Source organism: Engystomops pustulosus, chromosome 2, assembly GCF_040894005.1.
Source record: "Engystomops pustulosus chromosome 2, aEngPut4.maternal, whole genome shotgun sequence".
NCBI classification, from domain to species: domain Eukaryota; kingdom Metazoa; phylum Chordata; class Amphibia; order Anura; family Leptodactylidae; genus Engystomops; species Engystomops pustulosus.
Window position 1 is genome coordinate 18,996,879 of NC_092412.1, and position 17,801 is coordinate 19,014,679.

Here is a 17,801-nt window from a genome sequence, read left to right on the forward strand (position 1 = left end):
ATTTTAGGAGGAAGGAGGCCATGGATAACAAATATAAGAAGATTACAGCAGTCTCAGTGCCTGGATCTATGAGTAATGTCCCTGGATTACGGATGATGGATTTTGATGGTAGATTTTCTTTAATTCTTTGCCGCTTCATGGCGTAATAGTGTGGCGTGGAACCGTTGCTGCCAATAAGAATACATAATGTTCATAATGTGAGTGTGATGGATATATAGAACATATTTCACAGATCACAATGTAATATTTTATATTTATTCGTAGAACCGGTTTATACGACAGAACATTCTACAAGGATTTATAATCCAGAAACAGAATTCACATTTTTCAGTAAGTGGTTACAATGTTACATCTTCGCTGTGTTCCTTACTGTACGTATATTGGGTGGACGTCACATTTGCACAGAACTCCGTGGTACAATCAGTTACATCATCACATTATCCCGTGCAGAGACATCATGGTGGTAGGGGATACTTTCATGTACATAAATGGAGGACCTGAGGACAGAGCATTGCTGGCTGTAGCTTCTGGGGTGAGTTTTAACCCCATGGCAATCCCACAGTTTTTTTTCTTCTGTCAATTTACTCCAAATTTGGTTCAAATTATTGAACTTTATTGTACACTTTATTGTACTGACAATATGTGAACATAAATGGAGTATTATGGAGTGGTCAATTCTCAGCAATTTTGGGACATAAACTATCCCATACTTTTTATATACTATATCAGTGATGGCGAACCTTTTAGGGACCGAGTGCCGAAACTACAAGCAAAAGCCACATATTTTTCACAACGGGCCAAATATCAATTTAAAGTAACAGGTTTCAAACGTATTGGCGCCCTGAGGACACCAATACAGGAGAAGGAAGGAGAAATTCATACTATTATGACTCACAGGTCACAATGATAATCATGCTCAGACCACACCTCCTTGATTCAGGTCTTGAGTCCTGAATGGAGACCTTTGTGCTGGGTGATGGCCTGGGTGCCCAAAGAGAGGGCTCCGAGTGCCACCTCTGGCACCCGTGCCATAGGTTCGCCACCACTGTACTATATGCTGTTTATGCTTTGCACTTCTGGTATTGACTGTTATATTACGGTAGTTATTTTTTCACATTTTTGCCCAGTCTATCAAATAATTGGTGACCATATAGCTTAGTAAATTGCCAGGGTTTAATGTTGACCCCATAGCCATCCCCTTTTTTCTATTGCGGAATAACATTGGACAATAAACAATTGTTACATTCTCAGTAGTAGGGATCATTTCACTTGATTTTAGCTTAATTTTAAATTTTGATTCAAATTTAGAGAAGTAAAGAGTTGGGTAGGAAAATAAAAACAGATACCTATGCCCTGTGTCCGTCCCCCAACACTTTGCTCTTTTTAACTATAGACAAGGTGAGACAACCCTGAAATACACTGTCAAAGCCTTTCCTTGCTTTGTACCCCAGAATCACAGTACGGCCCACCCTTATATTTAGTATACTAGTGCAATATATATCTATACACAATATAGATTTATTACTTTATAATTTACAGACCATATTCGCTGTACAATTATCAACTGTCACATTACAAGAAAGGTGTGCATCACTGCTAATAATGTATATGTACAATTATATCTACAGAATATTACAAAAAAACTCCCAGGTCTTTTCTTAGGGGACCCTGTACACATTGGGGCAGATTTACTTACCCGGTCCATTCGCGATCCAGCGGCGCGTTCTCTGCGGAGGATTCGGGTCCGGCCGTGATTCACTAAGGCAGTTCCTCCGACGTCCACCAGGTGTCGCTGCTGCGCTGAAGTTCATCGGATTGCACTGAACTTCACCAGGTAAGTGCGTGTCGAGCGACACTTTTTAAAAAAAAATATGCCTTTTTTTCCGTATCCGTCTGTTTTTTTTACGGCCACGCCCCCCTCCCCGATTTCCGCCACGTGCATTCCGGCGCCGATGCGCCACAATTTGATCGCGTGCGCCAAAATCCCGGGGCAATTCAGGAAAAATCTGCCCAAATCGGAAATATGTGGGTAACACGTCGGGAAAACGCGAATCGGGCCCTTAGTAAATGACCCCCATTGAGCCCCTTCTCAGCAAATAGTGATATCTAGTGATTTTCTGCCCCTACAGAAAGTACTGGGTGCGTCAAAAGACCCAGGACACCCTTGTGCCTCATAGAACATATGCTAAGCATGCCTTCATGTTTACCATAATTTTATATATTGTGGTATATATCATTTTTAAACCGCAGTATCTTTGTTCCATTGTCAGGGGTGAGTGTTGACCCCATAGCCATCCTTTTTTTCCCACTAATTTACTACATTTGTGGTTTTGGGGTGCAAACTTCATTGTTGTAACAAGATATTTCCGTCACAATGCCTATCCAAGCATAGTGCTTCATTTAAAGGAAAATAACAATCACAGTTGTTATTTGCTTCTAGTTTTTATGTACATTTTTCCAGTGCTAAGCTGGCTTACTGCCTTTTTGAACCCACCTATGTCTATGAAAAACTCAGTTAGAATTTTTTCTGATACATTTTTTATGTTTTATATCCCATGTATAGAACTATGTTCTGCCATATACATGACACAACATGGTGCTAGTAATAGCTATATATAAAAATGGAGGGTGCAATATCAAAGTATCATAGTAAAAAGACATGAGTCCATCAAGTCCAACCTACAATATGTAGCTTTGGTAGTCATAACTTTTTTTTTTTTACAGTGGGTGTGCATTGACCCCATAGCCATCCCCAATTTTATGTTTTTGCTTAATCATTTCAACTTCACTTGTGGTTTGGATGGGCAAATTTATAGTACTAACAAGACATGAACAAGAATGATGTCTTTCCTTTCGATTGTGCCTAACTTAAAGGAAAAGTCCCCTTAAATGTGGGGCACGACACTTATTCTTTCCAGAGTTTTCCTCCAAGGCCCTCTGTCATGCAAGGGAACAGTCTACTAACCAGTTGCTCCTTATTTTAGGGGCTCTCTCAGACATGACTCCAATTACCTTTGTTGAGTATGTGTTGCCTCAGTCTTCCATTTGGAGGTGACCCTCTTTACTAACAATTTAGTGCTTTGCCTAAATTTCTGCTGAGTAAAATAGAACAGGATGGGGTCCAGGACGCTGTTGAAGCTAGCGAAAGGTCTGGTGCACTTATACACAATGGCGAAAGTCTGCAGCACCAAACATGGAACCCCCGTCCTGGAACGCACTACCAGATAGATGGTTTTGGTGAGATGGAACGGAAAGAAGCTGATGGCAAAGACCATGACTACGATGATGATCATACGGATGGCTTTGTCCTTTCTTCGACGGGCCACCACATCTGCAAGGTCATCTTTCTGGCAGAGGATTTTGGTCATGGCACAATAACAAACTAAAATGGCAATGAAAGGGATCAAGAAGCCGGTTATAGTCAATGTAATACCATAAGGAAAATAACGAGAAGATAAGGCTGGGGGGCTCAGGTCGTAGCACACCGTGCGATTCCTCTGGGTTCCTGTAGATGCGAAGAAGAAGGTGGGTATACACTGGACAATGACAATAAACCAGACTACCCCACACACCACCCAGGTGAACTTTTTGCCTCTCTTTTTGTGCCAGACAGATAATGGGTGGCAGATGCCCATGTATCTCTGGAAGCTCATGCAGGTCAGGAACATGATACTTCCATGGAGGTTTGTGTAGAACTGAAACCGGACAAACCGACAGGTGAAGTCCCCAAATGGCCAGTAGTCGTGCTGGACATAGTTATATATGAGTAGCGGGAGGGAGCACACATAGAGGAAGTCAGCCACCGCTAGATTCAGAGTGTAGATGGCGGTGCGGGTGAGCGCCTTTCTCGATAGACACACTTGAAGGATCACAATAAAGTTCAGGGGTAGACCAAAGACGAGGACCACCGAATAGACCACTGGGAGGAGGATCTGCTTAAACTCTTCATGGAAAGTACACGAATTCTTCCCGATGGGCACTGATGTGACGTTGTCCATGCTTGAGCTGGAGGTGGTCACATGGTTACTTCAGGACCTGCAAGCAAAGAAATGACACGACTTAAAGGGGAGTTCTATCAAATGTACAGTCAATCTCGTACATCACTGACAATGTCCTTCATGCCCATACCGACTATTTTAATGGACGAGAAAGAGAGTTTTTTCTTATGGTTCTGGTATATGGGTCCAGCATATAATTCCAATTACTTAATCAAATGCAACAATGCTACAAAAACTCCATGTGACTTATAAATTTGCAGTCGCTTATCTGGGAAGCGTAAACTTTTTTGAAGGTTGGGGCAATGAATCCATATATAGGAGTGTCTAGAAATAGTGCAATGAGTGGTGCAAGTTCTCGAGACATCGGGGCACATTTACTTACCCGGTCCATTCACGATCCCGTGGCGTGTTGTCCGATGTTGATTCGGAGCTTGCCGGGATTCACTAACGTCCGTGCGCCCGATATCCTGCAGGTGTTGCTGCTGTGCTCAGGTCGGCCAGAATTCACCTTCTTCGTCCCGGTGCATGTGAGTGCTATTCTTGCAACACAATTTTTGTTTTAAATTCCGCAGTTTTTTCGAATCCATCGGGTTTTCCGATGGCCACGCCCCCCAATTTCTGTTGCTTGAAAGCCGGCGCCGATGCGCCACAATCCGATCGCGTGCGCCAAAATCCCAAGCCAATTCCGTGCAAATCGGACCCTTAGTAAATGAGCCCCATCATCTATTTTACCAGACAGTATCACTTGTATTCTCCTTGTTCACCACCAGGTGGCGAAAGCGTCTTTGTGAAGGGTTCACACTTTTACCAGTTTCATGCAGCAGGAACACAGAACTTACTATTACAGGAATTCACTTACTTTCATTTTCTATAAAAACGCTCTCAAAAATCTACTGAAATGTTTTGAATATTCTCCTATATTTTGCATTTATTGCACTGATTCTTCTTCTATTCCCCCAATGTACCATACATGGCATCCAAAAGTAATCCCACCAGTGCCAGTCCTACTGCAATATCTGTAATGCTGCCACAATTATACACATAAGTAATAAAATACTGCAAAATTCAGATACCTGATTTTTCTTTGACCCATGTGCTGCCGTAAACGGTAACTTATACCTTCCAGTGCTGCCGCTCCTCTGCCAAAAACTAAGCTCCCAGAACACAACACATCACTGAATGAGAGGAGTAGACTCTGATCTGCCAATAACAGCGTACACTTCCCTATCTTATGATTTTCAAGAGAAGTGAGTAATCACAGTTTCCTCTCCTTTCATAAATTAAGTCATCATTACAAAACTATATTTACTATAATACTACCTCCTGCAAGGATATACTGCCCCCTATGTACAGTAATATAACTACTATAATACTGCCTCCTATGTACAAGAACATAACTACTATAATACTGCCCCCTATGTACAAGAATATAACTACTATAATACTGCCCCCTATGTACAGGAATATAACTACTATAATACTGCCCCTATGTACAAGAATATAACTACTATAATACTGCCCCCTATGTACAGGAATATAACTACTATAATACTGCTACTATGTACAAGAATATAACGACTATAATACTACCCCTATGTACAAGAATATAACTACTATAATACTGCCCCCTATGTACAAGAATATAACTACTATAATACTGCCCCCTATGTACAGGAATATAACTACTATAATACTGCCCCTATGTACAAGAATATAACTACTATAATACTGCCCCCTATGTACAGGAATATAACTACTATAATACTGCTACTATGTACAAGAATATAACGACTATAATACTACCCCTATGTACAAGAATATAACTACTATAATACTGCCCCCTATGTACAAGAATATAACTACTATAATACTGCCCCCTATGTACAAGAATATAACTACTATAATACTGCCCCTATGTACAAGAATATAACTACTATAATACTGCCCCCTATGTACAAGAATATAACTACTATAATACTGCCTCCTATGTACAAGAATATAACTACTATAATACTGCCTCCTATGTACAAGAATATAACTACTATAATACTGCTCCCTATGTACAGGAATATAACTACTATAATACTGCTCCCTATGTACAGGAATATAACTACTATAATACTGCCCCCTATGTACAAGAATATAACTACTATAATACTGCCCCCTATGTACAAGAATATAACTACTATAATACTGCCCTCTATGTACAGGGATATAACTACTATAATACTGCCCCCTATGTACAGGAATATAACTACTATAATACTGCCCCCTATGTACAAGAATATAACTACTATAATACTGCCCCCTATGTACAAGAATATAACTACTATAATACTGCCCCTATGTACAAGAATATAACTGCTATAATACTGCCCCCTATATACAAGAATATAACTACTATAATACTGCCCCCTATGTACAAGAATATAACTACTATAATACTGGCTCCTATGTACAAGAATATAACTGCTATAATACTGTCCCCTATGTACAAGAATATAACTACTATAATACTGCCCCCTATGTACAAGAATATAACTACTATAATACTGGCTCCTATGTACAAGAACATAACTGCTATAATACTGCTCCATATGTACAAGAATATAACTACTATAATACTGCCCCTATGTGCAAGAATATAACTACTATAATACTGCCCCCTATGTACAAGAATATAACTACTATAATACTGGCCCCTATGTACAAGAATATAACTACTATAATACTGCCCCTATGTACAAGAATAACTACTATAATACTGCCCTCTATGTACAGGAACATAACTACTATAATACTGGCCCCTATGCACAAGAATATAACTACTATAATACTGCCCCCTATGTACAAGAATATAACTACTATAATACTGCCCCCTATGTACAAGAATATAACTACTATAATTCTGCCCCCTATGTACAAGAATATAACTACTATAATACTGCCCCCTATGTACAAGAATATAACTACTATAATACTGCCCCCTATGTACAAGAATATAACTACTATAATACTGCCCCCTATGTACAAGAATATAACTACTATAATACTGCCCCCTATGTACAAGAATATAACTACTATAATACTGCCCACTATGTACAAGAATATAACTACTATAATACTGCCCCCTATGTACAAGAATATAACTACTATAATACTGCCCCCTATGTACAGGAATATAACTACTATAATACTGCCCCCTATGTACAAGAATATAACTACTATAATACTGCCCCCAATGTACAAGAATATAACTACTATAATACTGCCCCCAATGTACAAGAATATAACTACTATAATACTGCCCCCTATGTACAAGAATATAACTACTATAATACTGCCCCCTATGTACAAGAATATAACTACTATAATACTGCCCCCTATGTACAAGAATATAACTACTATAATACTGCCCCCTATGTACAGGAATATAACTACTATAATACTGCCCCCTATGTACAAGAATATAACTACTATAATACTGCCCCCAATGTACAAGAATATAACTACTATAATACTGCCCCCAATGTACAAGAATATAACTACTATAATACTGCCCCCAATGTACAAGAATATAACTACTATACTACTGCTCCCTATGTACAGGAATATAACTACTATAATACTGACCCCTATGTACAGGAATATAACTACTATAATACTGCCCCCTATGTACAAGAATATAACTACTATAATACTGCCCCCTATGTACAAGAATATAACTAGTATAATACTGCCCCCTATGTACAAGAATATAACTACTATACTACTGCCCCCTATGTACAAGAATATAACTACTATAATACTGTCCCCTATGTACAAGAATATAACTACTATACTACTGCCCCCTATGTACAAGAATATAACTACTATAATACTGCCCCATATGTACAAGAATATAACTACTATAATACTGCCCTCTATACACGATGAGATAGATGCCCTGCACTACCCCTTGAGGACGCTCATCCCTTTTCGCCTTACTCCAATAGGAATCGAGGCTGCACTAAGGTGGTGCTCAGCTAACGAAAAGCTGAGAAGGCAAAATCACATAATGAAAGAAGCAGAAAAGCGGCACTCACCGGATTCGTGCAGAAGGATTTATTTGGACACACAGAGTGTAGACGTGGACATTAGTGCAGACCGCGGCAAGCGACGGGCCGTTTCGCGCCTGTGTGGCGCTTTCTCAAGCCTACTCATTCATTTCCCCAGTGATTTCTCTTGTGCAACTTCGCTGACACACTGTAACGCTTCCCCTTCTGCTATATAGTCACGTGTGTACAGTGTGTATGGACGCTGCAGGGCAGAACTTCCTCTACTTTGCTTCATTGGCATAATGTCAAATTTACTTACCCGGCCCAGTCGCGATCCAGCGGCGCGTTGTCCGGCGAGAATTCGGGGTCTGCCGGGATTCACTAAGGTCGTGCGCCCGATATCCTGCATGTGTCGCTGCTACGCCGAGGTCCACCGGAGTTCACCTTCTTCTTCCTGGTCCATGTGAGTGCTTGATCTTGCAACACAAATCGATTTTTAAATTCTGCTGTTTTTACAAATCCGTCGGGTTGTCCGATGGCCAGGCCCCCCCCCCCAATTTTCTGTTGCGTGAAAGCCAACCTGATCGCGTGCGCCAAACTCCCGGGGCAATTCGGCGCAAAACGGAAATATTTGGGAAACCTGATGAAAGTGCGGCGTTCGGACCCTTAGTAAATGAGCCCCAATATATATCTTCTGCCCCTAGTAGACCTCCATGCTGCCCCCTAGTGCTTTCACCAGTAGATATCAACTCTCATTATGCTGGAGACATGGACCTGGTTTCTTGTATATGGACCCCATTATTATACACTCACCGGCCTCTTCATTAGGTACACCATGCTAGTATCGGGTTGGACCCCCTTTTGCCTTCAGAACTGCCTCAATTCTTCGTGGCATAGATACAACAAGGTGCTGGAAGCTCCTCAGAGATTTTGCTCCATATTGACATGATGGCATCACACAGTTGCCGCAGATTTGTCGGCTGCACATCCATGATGCGAATCTCCCGTTCCACCACATCCCAAAGATGCTCTATTGGATTGAGATCTGGTGACTGTGGAGGCCATTTGTGTCCAGTGACCTCATTGTCATGTACAAGAAACCAGTCTGAGATGATTCCAGCTTTATGACATGGCGCATTATCCTGCTGAAAGTAGCCATCAGATGTTACAGGGTACATTGTGCTCATAAAGGGATGGACATGGTCAGCAACAATACTCAGGTAGGCTGTGGCGTTGTACCAAGGGGCCCAAAGACACCATGACACCACCACCACCAGCCTGACCCGTTGACACAAGGCAGGATGGATCCATGCTTTCATGTTGTTGACGCCAAATTCTGACCCTACCATCCGAATGTCACAGCAGAAATCGAGACTCATCAGACCAGGCAACGTTTTTCCAATCTTCTACTGTTCAATTTCGATGAGCTTGTGCAAATTGTAGCCTCAGTTTCCTGTTCTTAGCTGAAAGGAGTGGCACCCGGTGTGGTCTTCTGCTGCTGTAGCCCATCTGCCTCACGTACTGTGCGTTCAGAGATGCTCTTCTGCCTACCTTGGTTGTAACGGGTGGCGATTTGAGTCACTGTTGCCTTTCTATCAGCTCGAACCAGTCTGCCCATTCTCCTCTGACCTCTGGCATCAACAAAGCATTTCCGCCCACAGAACTGCCGCTCACTGGATGTTTTTTCTTTTTCGGACCATTCTCTGTAAACCCTAGAGATGGTTGTGCGTGAAAATCCCAGTAGATCAGCAGTTTCTGAAATACTCAGACCAGCCCTTCTGGCACCAACAACCATGCCACGTTCAAAGGCCTCAAATCCCCTTTCTTCCCCATACTGATGCTCGGTTTGAACTGCAGGAGATTGTCTTGACCATGTCTACATGCCTAAATGTTGCCGCCATGTGATTGGCTGATTAGAAATTAAGTGATAACGAGCAGTTGGACAGGTGTACCTAATAAAGTGGCCGGTGACTGTATATTCTGACATTGGTCTTTAGATGAAGGTCGCCCTCTACTGGCAGTGCAACATTGGATTCAGCAACTTCCTACATGTTAGGGATGATAGTATAGCATGCAGCAATCTGGGTTATAGTCTAGATGATCTATTTTAGATTGGTGGGGGTCTGACTCTGGGGATCCCCACCTATCATGTGATTTAGGTTGTAAGTAACACTTTCTCTGTGTAGTGAGTAATCCAATACAAGCTACCATTTAAGTGAAATAGAGTTGAGTTGCAGTTCCTGGACTATTATTTCCGCCACCCAGCTTTCCCAGAAAAGGATAATTCTAGTATTTATGTTTACTGGTAATCTGATATTTTGGTAAAGGGTCAATGTCCTTTAAGCTGAGATATGTAAAAGCTTTATTGATTGCGGTGTTACTGTCTCTTTAAAAGCCACTAATGCCGATGCCGCTCGGCCAGCGATCCTTCATTCATTGATTCCTTACAGCCGGTTTATTTTGGACGCGTCTGGGGCTCTGAGTGCAGTCAGGCATCACATTGACAACACATGGAAGTGGTTAACTCCTGGCCCCCCAAACTGCCAAGGTAAACCCACCCGAAGCTCACTACTTACCTCCTAGAGTTTCTGTGTGAGGGAAGTGGTAAAATCCGATACATAGTAACAATACAGTGGTGAATATAACAGAAAACAAAATATGCATATTACCGGATATCGCTTTTCTATTACAGGCGGTCCCCTACTTAAGGACACCCGACTTACAGACCCCTCTGACCTCTGGTGAAGCTTTCTGAATGCTTTCCTATAGTCCCAGACTGCAATAATCAGCTGTAAGGTGTCTGTAATGAAGCTTTATTGATAATCCTTGGTCCCATTACAGCAAAAAATGTTTAAACTCCAATTGTCACTGGGGCCAAATTTTTTTTTGTCTGGATCTACAATGATAAAATATACAGTTTCGACTTACATACAAATTCAACTTAAGAACAAACCCCCGGACCCTATCTTGTACGTAACCCGGGGACTGCCTGTATAGAACTTATTCTTCTATTTATTCATTATCCCATTCCAAAAGCTTGACCTTTACCAATAATCTGAATGGGGGAGGGGGGGGGGTATGCTTCACTATTGTTACCCCTTAAATTGCTTTTAATAATCTGTTTAGAGGTATTTTCTTATGGCTTCAGATTTATGCATTTCATATAGTTTATCGCATGATCCAGGGGATGGTAATGGGCACGGTCATCACCCCTAGCACAGAAGAGTTACTATGATGTACTTCCAATACAAATGTTATAACTGGTGGACACAATGGAAATCATGGAAGAATCTCATCTGGAACTTAGACAAGTGACAATTATTTTGGAGAGGTTACAGTTGTCCTTAATGTTAGATTCGGGAAGTTATAGGAATGCAGCTATTTCGTGTTTCGCCTTATTTGTATCCACTTTAGACTTTTCACTTTTTTTTTTCTCACACATACTTTTAGGATTTTCTAAAACACAATTTTGGAAAAGTTCCATCTGGATGTGATGATATTAAACATAGAGACTTAAGAGGAAAATCTATAATATAAAACACCAAAAACAGTCATTACAGATCCATTAGTAACAATGGACTCCATCCAAGTTCTCTCTCTGCAGCCACATAATGCAGACGTAAAGTAGAGGTGGGCGTCGGGACAGGGCTAGATGAATTCTAACTCATCGCCAACCACTGATTGGAGAAGAAGAATGATAGAAGTTGTAAGGGAGCTGCTAGCAGAGTCTATTATTTGGAGGGCAAAGTTTACTTTTAGCTTCTTCACAGTTAGTGTAAAAACTTTTTGAAGGTCTGGCATTTGTAGTGACTTTTCTTATGGTCCAGGTTCATGGAAAGTTTTACACCTACTGGAACTACCATGTGTAGGGGGTCAGCTCAAATGTGGGGGTCGGCAATGACAAAGCTCTCTTGGACAGCAGGATTAAAGTTGAAACTGTGCATTTATTTCAGCAAAAATAGCAGTAACAAACAAAACATCAAATAAAATCCTTGCCTGTCCGGCCCTCACTAAACACTGGAGGCTTCTCCCTGCCAGCATGTAACATACGTTCAGTAACCCTGTGTCACTCACGTGTGGCTCTCACACAGTCCGGCCTCTGTGTCTCCAGGTAGAGAGCCACTTCTGACTGCTCCACACCCTTCTTTAAGGGATTGCACACCTGGTGCATTGTTAGACCCATTAGAATCTGGAAGCTTTGGCCTGGAGCAGTGATCACACTTCTGTCTCCACTCCAGCAATTAGGGTCCTGTACCAGGTCTTCCAAGAGCCCAACACATGGAGAACAGCTTCCAGTGTGACCCAATGCACATTGTGGTCGCTGTAATACACATAACCACTCATTTTCTCTCCAATTCAATAGTGACCTTGTCACACATGTAAGATGAGTGAGAAAAGCAACAAAAAAAGTTAAGAAATTTTTACATAATTTTTTTTTCTATCTGAACTTGCACTTTAATTAAAACAGGAATTTGCATATTTTGCCCATTGGTGTTTGTTTGAGCAGTTTTTGGTCACCCAGTCACCCAGTGTTATACCCCACAGACCTCACTTTTCTCCTATTCCTTAACGTTTTGTAAAACTGCTGAACTTATAGTTAGGGGTCGGAGCTCAAAAGGCAGGGAAGCCATTGTGCACCATTGAAGTACTCGAAATCCCAAAATCAATGGCAAGGGAAGTCAGTACGTCTCTCATCAAAACACAGCTATCTTTTTATAAAAATTAGATCTGTTCAGCTAAACCTGTAATATATTGTAATAGGGATGGGCCTGAAATAAAAACATTAGACAAAATGGAAAAGTAAAAATTTTCAAATCACCCCCTTTTATCATAACATATATGAAAATAAATGACCCCCAAAAAATGAATAAAAAGTTGGTTTCCACACATCCAAAAAATGTCTAATCTATAAAAATATATAAATACTTTCCATAAATTTCTTATAAATTCAATATATACTTTGCTCCGAAAACAGTCTGATAATTTTATTACCATCCGCTTCAATGAGATTCATTCATAAGACATCATCTGTTAAGTCTCGAAAATGAAGATAAATTCTGCACTTGAAGGTTTGGCAATCTGGTTCCATGTCTGTTCTCCATGTTGAGAGACAGATCCATCTGCAGGTCATTTCCTCCAGAAATCTGATGAACACATATGAACGTAATGGGATCTGGAACTTGGTGAACACAAGACCGTTATCCGTCGTGATGGGATTATATGTCGTTAATGCTAAGTTAAAGGTTGGACGATATCTTCATCCTCCGGGACACAAATCTGCCTCAAAATCATCTTGTGACTTGTTTTTAGAGTTTACTCACTAAATATAGAATCTGGAAGATCCTCAGAGCCACCTCTCACCTTGTCCAAGTAAGTCTTAAAGTTATGGTAAATGATGAAGTTTTTGCTTCCTTGGACAAAGACTAGAGATAGCCAGACAAGTGGTGGTATCAGAACCACCTTCATGACCACCACAAACTTCATTCCAATGGATTGGAAGATTGTCTCATGGCAAATGTCATTAGTTTGTGCAGATAGTGGCTAGCTCCTTTTATGAGAAGGGCCCTCAGAATCAAGGTTGGAAGAGAGGTTCATCCAAGACAAGGCTTAAGCCAATCAAACTCTTCAAGATTCCTCAAGATTTCTGGTTTCGACCTAATACTCACCTGGAGTAATATCAGTCCCATGTGGATTAGTCGAGCGCGGTTCCTCCAGCTAGGATAGAGTCAATTAACAGAAAACGATGTGGTCCGGCTCCAAGATATAAAATCCACTGACGTTCTTTTTAAAAATCCAAAGCTTTATTATCGTCTTAACATAAGAGTCAACACATTAAGTCAAGAAGAATCGCCAACGCGTTTCGGGCAGACACGGCCATGAATAAGGATAGAGTGTCTACCCGAAACGCGTAGGCGTAGGCGAAGATAATAAAGCTTTGGATTTTTAAAAAGAACGTCAGTGGATTTTATGTTTTGGAGCCGGACCACATTGTTTCCTGTTAGTCGACCTAATACTTAACCACTTCAACAATCCCCGATAGTTTTAAGAGATAGGTTCATCAAGACATCACTTCAACACTATGGTGCACATTTACTTACCCGGTTCAATCGCGATCCCGCGGCGCGCTGTCCGACGAGGATTCGGGTCTGCCGGGATTCACTAAGGTCGTGCGCCCGATGTCCAGCAGGTGTCACTGCTGCGCCGAGGTCCGCCGGAGTTCACCTTCTTCTTCCTGGTGCTTGTAAGTGCGTGATCTTGCGACACAAATCTTTTTTTTTAAATTCCGAGTTTTTTCCGAATCTGTCAGGTTGTCCGACGGCCATGCCCCCTGATTTCTGTCGGGTGAAAGCCGGCGCCGATGCGCCACAATCCGATCGTGTGCGCCGAAATCCCCGGGCAATTTGGCGCAAAACGGAAATATTCGGGAAACCCGACGAAAGTTCGGACCATTAGTAAATGAGCCCCTATGTTTACAAGAGAAAATGAGGAAAGAAAAAAGGGGGATGCATATAAGTAGAATAAACAAAATAATTCTTTTATTGTTTGACAAATACACGAACATAATTAAAAACCATTAAAAAGTCCTAAGACGGACATACATAATACATCAATCAGACAATGATAGGGGGTTTATAAATAATGTTGTAAGAATATATATGTGCATATATTTAAGGAACAAAATTCAAATGTACAAGGAGGCCAAATATGGGTGTTAGTAGTAAAGTCCCAGTAGGGGTAATAGGTGATGATTATAAATATAGAAATAAATAAAAATATAAATACAGGACTATTACATTGGTCTCCATGGAATTTGTAGAGTAAACCATACAGATGCTAGTTAGCAAACATATAAGGCATAATTGTGCACATAGTAACAGTATGGAGAGCTAATGACTCAAAACCCAACCTACGTCTGAGGAGGAGGACCCGACGCGTGTCGCCTATCAGGTAGGCTTCATCAGGAGTTTTTTTCTTTCCTCATTTTCTCATCATTTTTTGGATGCAGATCAAATATTATATCTTGACCTATTCATGATATGATACCCCTATGTTTACAAGAGGGCACCACTAGAGTCACTCTGTTGGGAGCATTGAGATTAGGATATCTCGTTAGTCTACAAGTAGACTCAAGTTTAGGTTTGGTCAAGGGGCATACAGATGCCATTGAAGCTAAAGGAGCCATGATATATATATTTATGGAAGGTCCTCAAGTGATGTCAATGCTTATTGTCCTGTTGTATAACTTAATTGATGCTCTAAATAAAGAAACTTCCTCCAGAAGTAGTAATGAATCTTTAAGTGGTAGTAGAGTCATGTGAGTAGAGTTGTTGCCCATTCTCGTGAATTTTTGGCCTTGTACCCATGGGTGTTTTATGGTCTAAGAAGCTGTAATTTGGTACGTTAAAGGGTAAACATGCTGTACCTCTGTAATATAACAGTATTACTTCTGCTGTAGAACATCTCAGTATGATGGAGTCCTATGGCCTCCATGCATTGACCCATGTAGGACTATTATAATAATAAAACTCAAAAAATTTTCCCCAAAACACTAAGATTTAATGTTCAAAGTTGTGAAATTGAAGTATATTTGGTTACATCATTATGTTCATACATCATCCTCGAGTACTCAGACTATTTACAGCTTTCCAGAATTTTTTTTTGCCAAAAATATGACCTTATTACAACAATGGAGAAAAGCCCAAAATACAACCTCTACGGTATTTCTGGAAAATTGGCATAAGAGGAATATTTTAACATACATTCCGGTCATCCCTAGTACCTGCCTTCTTACAATGAATTACACATATGGATAAACTTCCTTCCTTCACAGATTGTTGGAGATCTTGATCACAAGCCAATAAATACAGGAAAAATTCTTAAGAAGCTTCACAGTTACAACCAGAACAGGTTTATTTATTGGATCCTCATCTGTTTATGACGAGGGGCTTTGGATGGCAAAATTAGAACATAACTTTAATTTAAATCATCCGAACTTTGAAAAAAATGGTGGTACAGTCCAATTAAAGGGGTGTTCCAGGAATTTGCGTTAATTTCCTAAACTTTGGACAGGTCAGCAACGGCTGGTCACCGGAGGTTGATCTGTTCTATTTAGAAACAAAGTGGCTCCATGCTTCCTCTGGTGGCCAGAATTCCCAAAGAAGTATGTTGTATTTATAGTGTTTGGCCACCTGTGGGCCAAATCCGGGAGCCAAGTGTAGGCTTGCCACTGATAAAACATTTATGGTCCATCCTGCAAATGGGCCATCAATTCGAAAACCCCTTTAAAAAATACACCCAGTCACCCAGTAGGTTGTAAAGAGTTGTTGTGGGAGATAGTACTGAGAACTGAGAGAAATGTTTAAAGGGCACCTACCACCACGATTCTACCTATAAAGGTAGAACGGGTGGTAGGTGGATGAATGGGACGTAAGGATAGCTCTTTTTGGGCTAATCCTTACGTCCCGGCTATCCTTTTGTAATCTTTAATGTCTTTATATGCTAATTTTGTTAAGCGGCTACTGGGGCATGGAGTAGCCGGACATGAGGCTACTAGTCGCGGCTACTCCACGCCCCAGTAGCCTTGTTCCTCCGCCTACCATGTAATCTTCGTCGCGCAGCTCCGAGTTGCTGCGCGCCCTCGTGCGAATACCCTGCGTTCTGCGCATGCGCAGAATGCAGGGTACTCGGACGAGGCTCCGTGTTGCTGCGTGCCGAAGATTACATGGTAGGTGGAGGAACGAGGCTACAGGGGCGTGGAGTAGCCGCGACTAGTAGCCTCATGTCCGGCTACTCCACGCCCCAGTAGCCGCTTAACAAAATTAGCATATAAAGACATTAAAGTTTACAAAAGGATAGCCGGGACATAAGGATTAGCCCAAAAAGGGCTATCCTTACGTCCCATTCATCCACCTACCACCCGTTCTACCTTTATAGGTAGAATCGTGGTGGTAGGTCCCCTTTAAAGGGAACCTCTCACCAGGGACCTAAATTTCACTAAAGACGGGTTGCAAAATCCCATTACAGCTGCACTGCAAATATGCCTTTCTGCCTTCTCTAAGCATTTGCATTACAATATGATTGTGTGCTAAAACTTACAGAGAACCCTGACAGAATCCTCTGTGTAGTCCCAGTGGTTGGGGTGTGGTTGGATTCATTTCAAAATACACCATGTGACTTGTCTGTGCTGCAGACTGCCCAGCTCTTGGCCCCCACCTCCTGTGCCCCTGTACAGCTCCTCCATCACTGCTATCAGCTCACCAGGCTGTGAGCTCTGTGAAGGAGCAGGAGGGAGGTGCTGTACAGGAGCACAAAGGTGGGGACCAAGAGCTGCGCAGTCTGCAGCACAGACAAGGCATATGTTGTGTTGAACTTGGTAACAGGTTCCCTTTAATGACAAATGTTTGGTTAACATATACTTATATTAAGTGTGCTGAGATTTCATGCTGTGAGAGAGGTAGAGAGAGCTGCTATATTTAGATTTAATAAGTGTCTCTCCACTGATTGCTTTTCAGTTGAAATTTTATCTCTAGTTCCGTTCTGTGTCATTAGTTTATATTCTATACCAGTGATGGCGAACCTTTTAGAGACCGAGTGCCCAAACTCCAAACCAAAGTCCATGTAATCATCGCAAAGTGCCAACACGTCTATTTAGCCTAAAATCACACCATACCACTCTATAAGGGGCATATAATACTGGTACATGATGACCATTACCAGTACAACAAGATAAATACCACCATACTGATAATAAACAGACCACCATAGA

At 41.3% G+C, this 17,801-nt stretch overlaps 1 protein-coding gene across 3 annotated transcripts in view; it reads right to left on the minus strand.

The window, feature by feature from the left end:
• Nucleotides 1–236: 236 nt before the first annotated feature.
• P2RY6 (pyrimidinergic receptor P2Y6) overlaps nucleotides 237–17,801 on the minus strand; it is a 60,750-nt gene continuing 43,185 nt past the window's right edge. For 2 of the 3 annotated variants that reach the window (XM_072133867.1, XM_072133869.1), the window contains exon 2: nucleotides 237–4,035. In XM_072133867.1, coding sequence (XP_071989968.1) covers nucleotides 3,009–3,998 — 990 coding nt within the window. In that variant the 5' untranslated portion in view covers nucleotides 3,999–4,035 and the 3' untranslated portion in view covers nucleotides 237–3,008. Of the gene's footprint in view, nucleotides 4,036–5,071; nucleotides 5,173–17,801 lie in introns of those variants that run through there. The other variant, XM_072133868.1, reaches the window with a different exon arrangement.